Genomic DNA, 14,024 nt, shown 5'->3' with positions numbered 1-14,024 from the left:
CGGATCATGTTAGCAATTGCTGCATTTCATGAAATCTGGCAAATGGATAAACAAAACTGCATTCCTTAATGGATTTATTAAAAAAGAGTTGTATACGATGCAACTAGAAGGTTTTCTCGATCCTAAAGGTGTTAACTAAATATGCAAGCTCCAGCGATCCACCTATGGACTGGTGCAAGCATCTCGGAGTTGGAATATACGCTTTGATAAGTTGATCAAAGCATATAATTTTATACAGACTTGCGGTGAAGCCTGTATTTACAAGAAAGTGAGTGGGAGCACTACAGCATTCCTGATAAGTATATGTGAATGACATATTGTTGATCAGAAATAATGTAGAATTATTCTGCAAAGCATAAAGGAGTGTTTGAAAGGATTTTTTCAAAGAAAACCTCGGTGAAGTTGCTTACATATTGAGCATCAAGATCTATAGATAGATCAAGACGCTTGATAAGTTTTTTCAATGAGTACATACCTTGACAAGATTTTGAAGTAGTTCAAAATGGAACATTCAAAGAAAGAGTTCTTGCCTGTGTTACAAGGTGTGAAATTGAGTAAGACTCAAAACCCGACCACGGCAGAAGATAGAAAGAGAATGAAAGTCATTCCCTATGCCTCAGCCATAGGTTCTATAAAGTATGCCATGCTGTGTACCAAATCTATTGTATACCCTACAGTGATGTTGGCAAGGAAGTACAATAGTGATCTAGGAGTAGATCACTGGACAGCGGTCAAAATTATCCTTAGTAGAATAAGGATATGTTTCTCGATTACGGAGGTGACAAAAGGTTCGTCGTAAAGGGTTACGTCGATGCAAACTTTGACACTGATCCAGATGATTCTAAGTCTCAATCTGGATGCATATTGAAAGTGGGAGCAATTAGCTAGAGTAGCTCCGTGCAGAGCATTGTTGACATAGAAATTTGCAAAATACATACGGATCTGAATATGGCAGACCCATTGACTAAACTTCTCTCACAGGCAAAACATGATCACACCTTAGTACTCTTTGGGTGTTAATCACATAGCGATGTGAACTAAATTATTGACTCTAGTAAACCCTTTGAGTGTTGGTCACATAATGATGTGAACTATTGGTGTTAAATCACATGGCAATGTGAACTAGATTATTGACTCTAGCGCAAGTGGGAGACTGAAGGAAATATGCCCTAGAGGCAATAATAAAGTTATTATTTATTTCCTTATTTCATGATAAATGTTTATTATTCATGCTAGAATTGTATTAACCGGAAACATAATACATGTGTGAATACATAGACAAACAGAGTGTCACTAGTATGCCTCTACTTGACTAGCTCGTTAATCAAAGATGGTTATGTTTCCTAACCATAGACAAAGAGTTGTTATTTGATTAACGGGATCACATCATTAGGAGAATGATGTGATTGACTTGACCCATTCCGTTAGCTTAGCACTCGATCGTTTAGTATGTTGCTATTGCTTTCTTCATGACTTATACATGTTCCTATGACTATGAGATTATGCAACTCCCGTTTACCGGAGGAACACTTTGTGTGCTACCAAACGTCACAACGTAACTGGGTGATTATAAAGGAGCTCTACAGGTGTCTCCAAAGGTACATGTTGGGTTGGCGTATTTCGAGATTAGGATTTGTCACTCCGATTGTCGGAGAGGTATCTCTGGGCCCTCTCGGTAATGCACATCACATAAGCCTTGCAAGCATTGCAACTAATGAGTTAGTTGCGAGATGATGTATTACGGAACGAGTAAAGAGACTTGCCGGTAACGAGATTGAACTAGGTATTGAGATACCGACGATCGAATCTCGGGCAAGTAACATACCGATGACAAAGGGAACAACGTATGTTGTTATGCGGTCTGACCGATAAAGATCTTCGTAGAATATGTAGGAGCCAATATGAGCATCCAGGTTCCGCTATTGGTTATTGACCGGAGACGTGTCTCGGTCATGTCTACATTGTTCTCGAACCCGTAGGGTCCGCACGCTTAAGGTTTCGATGACAGTTATATTATGAGTTTATGAGTTTTGATGTACCGAAGGAGTTCGGAGTCCCGGATGAGATCGGGGACATGACGAGGAGTCTCGAAATGGTCGAGACGTAAAGATCGATATATTGTACGACTATATTCGGACATCGAAAAGGTTCCGAGTGGTTCGGGTATTTTTCGGAGTACCAGGGAGTTACGGGAATACGGGAGAAGAAGTATATGGGCCTTATTAGGCTTCAGGAGAGAGGGAGAGGCAGGCCGCGCCCCCCCCCATTGACTAGTCCGAATTGGACTAGGGGGAGGGGCGGTGCCCCCTCCTTCCTTCTCTTCCCTCTTCCCCTTCCTTGTCTCCTACTCCTACTACATGGAAGGACTCCTAGTTGGACTAGGAAAGGGGGAATCCTACTCCCGGTGGGAGTAGGACTCCCCTAGGGCGCCCCATAGAGAGGGCCGGCCCTCCCCTCCTCCACTCCTTTATATACGAGGGCAGGGGGCACCCCATAGACACACAAGTTGATCTTCGTGATCGTTCTCTTAGCCGTGTGTGGTGCCCCCCTCCACCATACTCCTCGGTAATATTGTAGCGGTGCTTAGGCGCAGCCCTGCGACGGTAGAACATCAAGACCGTCACCACGCCGTCGTGCTGACGGAACTCTTCCCCAACACTTTGCTGGATCGGAGTCCGGGGATCGTCATCGAGCTGAACGTGTGCTAGAACTCGGAGGTGTCGTAGTTTCAGTGCTTGATTGGTCGGGCCGTGAAGACGTACGACTACATCAACCGCGTTGTCATAACGCTTCCGCTGTCGGTCTACGAGGGTACGTAGACAACACTCTCCCCTCTCGTTGCTATGCATCACCATGATCTTGCGTGTGCATAGGAAAATTTTGAAATTACTACGTTCCCCAACAGAAAGATCAAGACATACATATCCACTGGGATGTAGGTAATCATAAAGTATTATTGTTGATGTTACCCTTGAGGTAAATGGTTAGGAGGCGAAACTATAAGCCCCTGTCTTTCTATGTGTCTGATTGAAGCTTTGATCTCATAAGTTTGTTAGTTTGTTAGTTTTCAATAAAGTTGTTGGTCTATACTTTACTTTGTGAATGAATTATCGCTTTGGCATAAGAATTTATATGACAATATATTGTTGTTCTAAGGATGACCATGATGCCCTCATGTCCGTATTTTATTTTTTCAACACCTCTATCTCTAAACATGTGGACATGATTGTCGATTTCGGCATTCGCTTGAGGACAAGCGAGATCTAAGCTTGGGGGAGTTGATACGTCCATTTTGCATCATGTTTTTATGTTCATAGTTATTGCATTATGGGATGTTATTTCACTTTAAGATACAATTCTTATGCCTTTTCTCTCTTATTTTACAAGGTTTACACAAAGAGGGAGAATGCCGACAGCTGGAATTCTGGACCGGAAAGGAGCAAATCTAAGATACCTATTCTGAACAACTCCAAATGTCCTAAAACTTAACGGAGAATTATTTTGGAATATATAGAAAATATTGGGCGAAGAAACAATGGAAGGGGACCCACCAGGTGGCCACAAGACTGGGGGCGTGCCCTACTCCCCAGGGCGCGCCTCCCAAGCTTGTGGGCCCCCTGGCCAGCCCCTGGTGTCCATCTTCTTCTATATGGAGGGTTTTGACCTAGAAAAAAATAGAAGGAAGCTTTTGGGACGAAGCGCCGCCGTCTCGAGGTGGGACCTGGGCAGAAGCAATCTAGGGCTCCGACAGATCGATTCTGTCGGGGAAACTTCCCTCCGGGAGGGAGATATCGAAGCCATCGTCATCACCAACGATCCTCTCATCGTGGGAGCGTCAATCTTCATAAGCACCATCTCCTCTCAAACACTAGTTCATCTCTTTTATTCAATCTTTGCCTCAAAACCTCAGATTGGTACATGTGGGTTGCTAGTAGTGTTCATTACTCTTCGTAGTTGATGCTAGTTGGTTTATTTGGTGGAATATCATATGTTCATATCCTTAATGATATTCAATACCCCTCTAATCTTGAACATGATCATGCTTTGTGAGTAGTTACATTTGTTCCTCGGGACAAGGGAGAAGTCTTGTTATAAGTAATCATGTGAATTTGGTATTCGTTAGATATTTTGATGAGATGTATGTTGTCTTTCCTCTAGTGGTGTTACGTGAACGTCGACTACATGACACTTCACCATGATTTGGGCATAGAGGAAGGCTTTGGGAAGTAATAAGTAGATGATGGTTGCTAGAGTGACAGAAGCTTGAACCCTAGTTTATGTGTTGCTTCGTAAGGGGCTGATTTGGATCCACATGTTTCACGGTATGGTTAGATTTATCTTAATTCTTATTTCGTAGTTGCGGATGCTTGCGAGAGGGGTTAATCATAAGTGGCAATCGTGTCCAAGTAAGTACAACACCCAAGCACTGGTCCAACCACATATCAAATTATCAAACTAACGGACGTGGGTCATATGAGCATGATGAAAACTAGCTTGACGATAATTCCCATGTGTTCTCGGGAGCACTTTCCTTTATATAAGAGTTCGTCCAGCATTATCCTTTGCTACAAAAAGGATTGGGCCACCTTGCTGCACCTTTGTTACATTATTACTTGTTACTCATTACGAATTATCTTACTACCAAACTAATTGTTACCGATAATTTCAGTGCCTGCAGAAAATACCTTGCTGAAAACCGCTTGTCATTTCCTTCTACTCCTCGTTGGGTTCGTCACTCTTACTTATCAAAAAGGCTACGATTGATCCCTATACTTTTGGGTCATCAACGAGGCTTATGGAGGAAGACTTAAATAGTCCCATGAATTTTCATCGCAAATGGTTCCTACAACAAATTGTGTGTGATGTTGTTGATATTTTGTATTAGCTGTGAAAGATGAATTTGGAGTACAGTGGCAACGGATGGTGTTTTAAATGTAAAAGAATATTTGGAGTACTAAACAACTGTCATGTCAAAACTTGGAAAATTTCGGTGGTCATTTGACTTTTTTAAGACATTCAAGTGATTTTCTAGCAATTTAATTACCGTAATTCAAATTTGAACTACATGTACATGCAAGAGCTAACCATAACGGTTTGAAAAGTCATATTTCTATACTTGTGTGCAAGTTAATTCCATGTGCATTAAACTGGACGAAATTTTCAAACATATTGGTGTCACGGCTTGCACACAAAGCATCGAGTGCCATGTCATTTAAATTCCAAAAAATTCAAAAATGATCAAAAATACATGAAACCTTGCTTGACGTAATGGCATGGAACCAAGATGGCGTGGTAAAAAAGTGGCATGTTTGACAGAACTTTGGACACACACCCCTCACAAACCGAAGCTACTCACTAGAAGACTCGTGGTTCCGAGAGGGCATAATGCATCTTTGATGACGAACCAGCGATAGCTTCCTCTTATGGCCTTCAAAACATTTCTACAGTTAACGTGCACAAATACAATGGTCATGTTAAAATTTGGAAAATTTCTGGGGTCATTTGACCTTTTTAAGACATTTAAGTGATTTTCTAGCAATTTAATGACCGTAATTCAAATTTGAACTACATGTACATGCAACAGCCAACCATAATGGTTTAAAAATCATATTTTTGTACTTGTGTGCGACATGTGCAGTAAATTGGAAGGATTTTCAAACATATTGGTGTCACGGCTTGGACACAAAGCATGGACTGCCATGGCATTTAAATTCCAAAAAAAATAAAAAATGATCAGAAACACATGAAACCTTGCTTGACATAATGGCATGACACCAAGATGGTGTGGTAAATAAATTGGCATGTTTGATGAAAGTTTGAACACACACCCCTCACAAACCAGAGCAACTCACTAGAAGGCTCGTGATTCCGAGAGGGCATAATGCATGTTTGATGACAAACCGGGGGTAGCTTCCTCTTATGGCTTTCAAATTTTTTCTACAATTAACGTGCACTAATACAATTGTCATGTCAAAATTTGAAAAATTCCAGGGGTCATTTGACCTTTTAAGACATTTAGATGATTTTCTAGCCATTTAATGATCGTAATTCAAATTTGAACTACATGTACATGCAACAGCTAACCATAATGGTTTGAAAAATCATATTTATGTACTTGTTTGTGAGTTAATTCCATGTGTAGTAAATTGGAAGGAATTTTGAAACATATTGGTGTCACGGCTTGGACACAAAGCATGGAGTGCCATGACATTTAAAATCCAAAAAATTAAAAGATGATCAGAAATACATGAAACCTTGCTTTACGTAATGGCATGCCACCAAGATGCCGTGGTAAAAATATTGTGTTTGACGAAAGTTTGGACACGCACCCCTCACAAAGCGGAGCAACTCACTAGAAGGCTCGTGGTTTCGAGAGGGAACAATGCATGTTTGATGATGACCAACGATAGCTTCCTCTTATGGCCTTCAAATTTTTTTTACTGTTGACGTGCACTAATACAACTGTCATGTCAAAATTTGAAAATTTTCAAGAGTCATTTGACCTTTTTAAGACATTTAAGTGATTTTCTAGCCATTTAATGACCGTAATTCAAATTTGAACTACATGTGCATGCAACAGCTAACCATAACAGTTTGAAAAATCATATATGTGTACATTTTGTGTGCGATGTAATTACATGCGCAGTAAATTGGAAGGAATTTTCAAACATATTGGTCTCAGGGCTTGGACACATGCATGGAGTGCCATGGTAACACAAAATAAACATTCATGCCTTATATCACGTCTTCTTCCTCCTTGGGGGCATCGTCTCGGAGCCGGACACAACCTGGGGACCAGTGGATGGCGGCATCTTCGCCGCGTAGTTTGCTGAGGCGGCCATTTCGAGGGCGCTGATTTGTGTTTGGCAACGATGATGGCGTCGCGAGGAGCTTTGGTCGAGGCTCAGGCTTCGGTGGATCTTCCCGGCGTGTCCGAGGTGCTCTTCCGTAGGTTGCTTAGTTGCTTTGAAGTCAAAGCTGCGGTGGACTGTGTCCATGTGGTGACGATGACAGGCGCTCGGTGGTCGATTACGGAGAGCACGATCGATGCGTGTCCTGCATATTTCCTTTGTGATGATCGTCATCAAAGTCGGAGCTATCGGTTGTTCGCGTGTGTTACCTTCTGTTGGCATGTGCCGTCATGGTTTTTGTGCAGTTGCTTGTTGCTGTTTGATCCCATGTTGGTGGCCAGGTTGGCCGGTGGTACCCATGTTATGTGGGTTGGTTTGTATCGATTTTAGCCCGGTTTTCCATTAATTAACCAAGCAATTCTTTTCTTCTTAACCAATGAAAATGACAAGTCTTTTGCCTCGTTTAAAAAAAAGCGCTCAGAGGCCATAGGAAGCCATGGCCTCGTCGGCGGCAAACACCAACCTCTACTTCGCCCCCTTTTTGCCTTGATTGTAGACATCTACTCCCTCTATTCCGAATTACTTGTCGCAAGTATGGATATATCTAAATGTATTTTAGTTTTAGATACATCCATTTCTGCGACAAGTAATTTGAAACGGAGGAAGTAGTGCCTAAAATATGGTGATCAACGTTGGAGTTGCCCTTACATCAGAGCACACTTCCTTACCTTTCCACGTCTCTCATTCACACGGGCAAAAGTGCCACATAAGCAGACTATAAACGGAAAATACCTTTTGAAACATGGTGGTAATTACAACTGATAACTGATTTTTATTTTATTTTAACTCAGAAAAAGTCAAAACATTCTAAAACTTTTTCCCAACAAACTTGAGTTGTCGTTTCTATCATACAAAAATCTGTCGTCTCTGTCATACAAAAATATTCTGTAACGAAATATTGTCCGACAAAATTCTGACAAAAACGGCAAATTGTCATAGAATATAGCATGAACAGTACCATGTATATACAGACAAATTTGTTTTATTACGTCCACAACAACAACATGAATCATTTCTTCACAAAAGATTTATAGGAGTGCAACAATAAATCTACTTTGTTCCCAAAAGGTTTCAGTTTTTTTGGACTTTCTTACAAATTACTATTTTTTTAGAAAAAATCGGGTGTAAATATCTATTGTCTCGCAAGCTCCCGGTCCGCTATCTACTACTCCCTCGGTTCAGAATTACTTGTCTCGAAAATGGATATATCTAGTACTAAAATACGGATACATCCATTTTTGCAAAGTAATACCGGATGAAGGGAGTAGACCTGAGAGCCACAAGCTCCCAGTCCGCTATAAACCCACTATTATACTTCTTGTACATATTTTTCTCCCTTCTATAAAGCTAAGGTACGCCTTTGGCGTACCCTCGAAAAAAAAAACCCCACTATTATACTCGCTATCAGAGACTGTAAATATCTATTGGGCGTGTAGGCTAGGGAGATGGAGAGAGAGGACAGTACTACTCCCTCCGTTCCTAAATATTTGTCTTTCTAAAGATTTCAAATGATCACCACATACGAATGTATATAGACATATTTTAGAGTGTAGATTCACTCATTTTGCTTCGTATGTAGTCACCAGTTGAAACCTCTAAAAAGACAACTATTTAGGAATGGAGGGAGTAGTAGATTGCAAAGCAATGAATGAGGTAGCTACCCCATTCAAAAGGGGCCAGCTCTGCGTGCCAGGCTAGGAGGGACTTGCTTGGCCCTGGCCCTGGGGCCCAAATCATTACCAGCTGGGGCTCCCAGATCTGATCATCACCATGGAGCTAGAGAGAGACAGAGAGGACTGACAGTTCTGTGGTCATCATGGCTTTAACACCTACTGTAGACCCACCCCAGAGAGAGAACAAGTGAGGAAAAAGTCTCTTCTTTTTCACACCCCTAAGCACATACATTGGGCGATGCGCTGTGTTACTACTACCCTTGTTACCCACACCTACCAGCCACCACACACACACAGCCAAACCAGAGGACCAGTGCTGATGTTGCCATCATCTCTACTCCCAAGGACTCTCACAGGCCATGCCATGCCAGCTGGCAGAACAAACCTATTGTGCTAATGCTGACAAATAGTAGAAGAATGCCAGAGCAAGCTAGGATTAGTGATTCTTGACAACATACCATAATACTCCAGCTCATTACAGAAAGAAATAACCAACAGCAGAGTAAAATACAAAGAAAGAAAGAAAGAATGTTGGATTGTTTTATTCATGATGATGAAAATGTATCGGCACCACAGACCAGCAGAAGCAGCAAAATGGCATCCAATTAACACCACCAATCTTTCCCCTCTCTACACCAATTACCAATTGATTTTCCTTTTTATCGCTAAAATGACAGTAACACAACAACTAGCCCTGTCTGTACCCTCCTCCCCCTCCTCCTCACCACCTCCACTAAATGGATTCTCATGTTTTGCTATAGGGTATATACACGTAACGAAAACCGCAACCAGTAACCCCCTCCCCTCTCCCTCTATGATATTCTAAACTAAACAACATTACAAACATTGCCCTCCACGGGCGCTGCTGGTTTACGGCCTAAGATGTAAAGCAAAATGTATCAAAATACAGGGAGCCAAAGAGCCTGAAAGGTGTAAGAATTGAATGGGGTCGGCAATATCATATGTTCTCAACGGCAAGGGATGGGACGGGATGGGTAATGATGGGTGGAAAGCAGAAAACTGGGGGAGGCTCATTATGCTCGATGCTCAATGGGGAATTATTATGCAGCTGGTGAAATGCTGTGGAGACTGGTGTTTTTGCAAATTTGGGACCTAAAGCAAAAGACTGGCTGGCAGAGGAAAGGGGAGCCCTATGTACCAACCGAAAGCTTCTCAAGAACTGGATACGGCATAGTGTCTCACTGAGTAGCGCAGGACATGCAAGGTAGGGCAGATCATCTCCTTCACTCTCGCCCCATCTTTGTATATCTTGAATGTAGGGACTATCCGCACGTTCTCTGCCTTTGCCACCGTTGGGCTATCTTCAACATTTACCTGTTGAGGGGTTGCAATGTGGCCTGTCTGTTAGTGACTTGCAAAAAGTTGTAACTGATTGAGTGATACATCAAGTAGCTTTACCTTCAGAAAATTCATTGAGGGGCATTCGCTGCAAAGAGAGTCCACCGCAGGTGTAATTTGTATGCATTGTTGATTCACCGACGACATGAAGTAGACAACAGATACCCCTGAAAATGAAACGACAGGCAAGCAAAACTGTAATGCAGGCAAATCTAGTACACTATAAACCTATCCAGATGCATCAGTAATAATTTTATAGTTTTATACACAAACAATGTGGCAGTTCTCGTTCTTCATGATAATGCACAGATACACACAAGAACTGACCTACGGATATCGGAACTGTAACAGAAACAAGTATTATTTGAGCAAAACTCACCAGGCGAACGAGTGGCAGCATATAGTTGCTCTACACTGGTTACCATTTCAACCTCTCCTCCAAACTTCATGTTTGATACATCCTCACCACGAGTTGTCTTCAAGGCAACTTGAGCATGGAACAATGCTTCAGCAACCTCAGTATCGGCAGGAAGCTCTTTCCGGAGCGCCTCATAATCCCGCACACAATCAGCCCAACGATCGAGCTAATAAAAATGGAAGAGGTCAACAAAACAGCAAGAGGAATGGGATGTCAAGAACATGAGAATGCCCGGTCGCTTACCTTGGAATAGGACATTGCTCGCCTTAAGAGAGCCTTTGTGTAAGTAGGCTGTATTCTCAACGCCTCATTACAGTCATCAACGGCTTTCTCCCAACCGTCTAGCTTCCACCAGCAAGCTGCTCGGTTGCAGTGGAGCACTGGATTTGAAGGATCGTACTTGAGGCCTTCACCATAGGCTATAGAAGCATCAGAAAACTTGGCAGCCTTGAAGAGTTCGTTCCCTTGGGCTCGAGCTCTTGCAACTAGCCTCACATTATTTAGAATCATCCCAACTTCTGCATTCCCAGGATCGATAAGTCTGGCATTCTCAGCTGCTGCAACAGCGGCATCAAACCTGCAGAAATGAATCCCAACTACAGTGATGATCTGCTTTTGCTGCAATCTAGAGAATCAAGCATTGTTACAGGGTTGGACGATCGTACGTACCTTCCCAATGCCATGTCAACCTGGGCTCGCACAATATGTACATAAGATTCAACTAACATGCCCGAGAGTTTGGCCGCCGTCCACGATAGTAATGACTTGTCTAATTTCAGCAAGCTTGTAAGAGTCGAATCAGCCTCCTCTAGCTTGTGGAGCCGGAGAAGTGCTTCTGATCTCAAGGCACGAAGCTGGTTGAAAAAGAAACCAGTATAAATTCTACCAAGAATCTACAATGTAAAACTGATTCCATTTTCCAACACTTGAAAGAAAGAAAGCACAAGCGAGGGATGAGCAATTTACCAACTGAGACGAGTCGGCTCCGGCCGCAATTGCAGCATCCGCTTCCCTCAGCGCGCTCTTCCAATCTCCAATTTTCCTGGCATCTGTGCTTCTTCCTAGATGCATCTCCACATCCTGCAGCTTCTCCCAGTCTGCAGGGTCGGACTCGTGAAGATGCCTGGCTTGTGTGAAGTGCCTCCTCGCCTTTTCAATCATTCCCAGCCTGAAACAATGGAAATAACACTGATTTCAGCAACAAAACAAGCATGCAGCACATCTGAATAATAACACTGAATTGCTCTCAGGTCAGGACAGCGCCCCGTTTGAACAGAATTAGGATTAAAATTCATGGTTCGTAAGCATTGTGTGGTCTGAATTCAGTGTACCTAAAGACAATGGCATCAAGCAAGCTTACAAAATAATACAGCTAAGCAACACCTTTCATTCAGCACTGTGTGATGGGAAACGCCCAATTAATGTGATAATTCTGTCACCAAAATTCCTTTTTTTTCAAATTGGAGAGGGATGATCAAACAGACCACACGGACCAGTAACAATCCCCAATCAAATCGGGCAGCGCAAACAAAAAGAAAGAGGAACAACGCAACAATCATGTTGCTTTCATCTTCAGGTTGGACTTTGTTAACGGGAAAAGCTGGCAAGCACAGCCAAGAAAGCAACAGCAACATGCAGGCGTGAAAACGTGAACACTTGAGAGCAATGGAATCAAGTAGGAATCTGCACATCGAACTGGAATCTAATGCGTTCTGCCGCAGAGCGGCGCAATGCCGGTTACAGTGACCCAAAGATACGAGCACAAGAACCTCACCGGAGGTAGAGACCAGCGAGGCGGCTGTGGGCGCGACCGCTGGCCGGGTCGAGCCGCACGGCCTCCTCGGAGTCGCGGAGCGCATCGGCGAGCCGGCCGAGGCCGATGAGAGCGGCGGCACGATTTCCGCGGCACGCGGCGCTTTCGGGGCAGAGAGACACCGCACGGTCGTAGTACCGCAGCGCCTCCCCGTGCCTCCCCTTCTTGTACCACTCGTTGCCTAAGCGAGTCATCTCCTGGAGGCTTCCGCCGCTCGGTGGCGCCACCGGGGAGCTTGCCGGAGATCGCATTGAGTGTCCGAGAAAGGACGGCGCATCAATGCTGCTTCTCGCGGGGACCATGCCGGCACCGCGCATGATGCTCCCGTGGCCATAGTGGCCGGTGCCGGATCCGAGCACGTCCGGGCGGGAGCGCGGCGGGGGCGGCGCGGCCGCCGCCCCCGGAACGCGCCCAGATGGGCAGATGTTACCGGCGGGGAGCGCATTGGTCATCGGCGAGCTCGCGGTGCTCCCACGGTCCCCTCCGCCTCCCCCGCTCCCTCCGCTGCTGCTGCCGCCGGAGAAAATCAGCGGGCCAGATCCGGACCGCCGGTGCCCCGGAAGCCGCGGCGGGTGGCTCTCCACCGCCAGCTCACCGGAGTGGCTCCTCCCACCTGCCACTCCCGCCGCCCCAACATTTGACTGCGCTGGCGACTTGGCCGACCCGGAAGAGGAGGAGGAGGAGGTCGTCATGCTGGCCCGCGCCCGCAGCGGCGACACCGGGGACCCAAGATCTGCGAACACGTTAGCCTTGGAGTCCGGCTTGTCCCGCACGGCGCCGCCGTCGAGCGCTATCGCCGCCGCGCGGAGGCGTAACCGGTCGGCCTCCGACATGGCTGGATCTCACCGCAAAATCTCACCAATACCGCCACCTGCACCCCGCAACTCCTCCTCCTCCCCTGACCAAACAAGCAGGCATAGAAGGAAGCACGCAACACGGGAAGAGCTCGTCCTTGCGCGCGCGCGCGGCGGGGGTGGTTGCGCAGTACTGCTCGGCAAGAACCCTGAGCAATAAATTATGGAGGAAAAGCGCGTGTGGGTTTCTCGTGAGGCGGGGAAATGGAGAGAGATGGCGAGCACCGACCGGAGAAAGAGGGGAGAAGAAGGAAGGAAGGAAGAAGAAAGGGGAGAGGACTGGGCGTCAGGGGAAGAAATAGACTCTGCGCGCACCGACACAGGGGTGACCCCGAGACGCTTCGAGTATCTCAGGGGGCAAAATACAAAAATCTCTATCCTTTCTTCTTCTATGGGGCTGTTTGGGTTTCTGCCTGGAGGATGGTTTTGCGGTTTGGTGCCATAGAGTTTTGGGATTCTGTCTTCTTGGACCTTGTGGGTTTTTGGAGGGTTAGAGAGTTATCGAGATTTCTTTGAACTACTTTGATTTATAGAGATATTTGGAGTTATAGCGATTTTTTTTGAATTTCTTAGAAACACTTAGATTTACAGAAAATCAGTCAAAATAAAATCTACCTTTTTGCAGCGAAAAAAATTTACGGGTGAGTTATAGCAATTTTACAACTATTTTAGTTTCAAGAGGCAATACAATCTAGACATAAGATGTGTTTTGACTGGTATCATCTAAGTGATGTAAATGACATATATTGTTAGTGGATTTAGAAATGAACTTGGTTTTTATGATATATTTTTGTTCTACGGCGGAGTTATTTTCCTTTTAAATATAATTTTAGATGGAACGCCACTATGCTTTGCATAAGATAAATATTGATGATGCGGTGACAACATTTCAACAACGGAATTGAACATTATCTATCAGATTTGTAATATATAAGGATAGTATTTTTTAGTGGCATACAAGATACATACATCGTCAAGTCTAATGTAATGTATGAT

At 44.3% G+C, this 14,024-nt stretch overlaps 1 protein-coding gene across 1 annotated transcript; it reads right to left on the bottom strand.

Moving 5' to 3' along the window:
- Nucleotides 1-9,102: 9,102 nt before the first annotated feature.
- LOC123061486 (TPR repeat-containing thioredoxin TTL1) lies at nt 9,103-13,305 on the bottom strand. Its single transcript, XM_044484608.1, has 7 exons — nt 12,136-13,305; nt 11,328-11,529; nt 11,031-11,215; nt 10,605-10,938; nt 10,323-10,527; nt 10,004-10,110; nt 9,103-9,919 (listed from the first exon to the last, which is right to left on the bottom strand). The coding sequence occupies exons 1-7, from the start codon at nt 13,005-13,007 to the stop codon at nt 9,758-9,760; spliced, it is 2,067 nt and encodes a 688-aa protein (XP_044340543.1). The 5' UTR covers nt 13,008-13,305; the 3' UTR covers nt 9,103-9,757.
- Nucleotides 13,306-14,024: the final 719 nt, after the last annotated feature.

This window comes from Triticum aestivum, chromosome 3A (genome assembly GCF_018294505.1).
Source record: "Triticum aestivum cultivar Chinese Spring chromosome 3A, IWGSC CS RefSeq v2.1, whole genome shotgun sequence".
In the NCBI taxonomy this organism is placed as follows: Eukaryota; Viridiplantae; Streptophyta; class Magnoliopsida; order Poales; family Poaceae; genus Triticum; species Triticum aestivum.
Note: the sequence above shows the minus strand (reverse complement) of the source record. Positions and strands in the feature narration are given on the sequence as shown.

Bases quoted from the DNA above. Each gene is read 5' to 3' on its own strand.
- LOC123061486 (XM_044484608.1), bottom strand. From the start codon at position 13,007: ATGTCGGAGGCCGACCGGTTACGCCTCCGCGCGGCGGCGATAGCGCTC. The intron at 11,216-11,327 runs GTAAATTGCTCA...TTTTTCAACCAG, and splicing joins GAGCCGACTCGTCTCAGTTG to CTTCGTGCCTTGAGATCAGA. The intron at 9,920-10,003 runs GTAAAGCTACTT...ACCCCTCAACAG, and splicing joins CCTCAATGAATTTTCTGAAG to GTAAATGTTGAAGATAGCCC.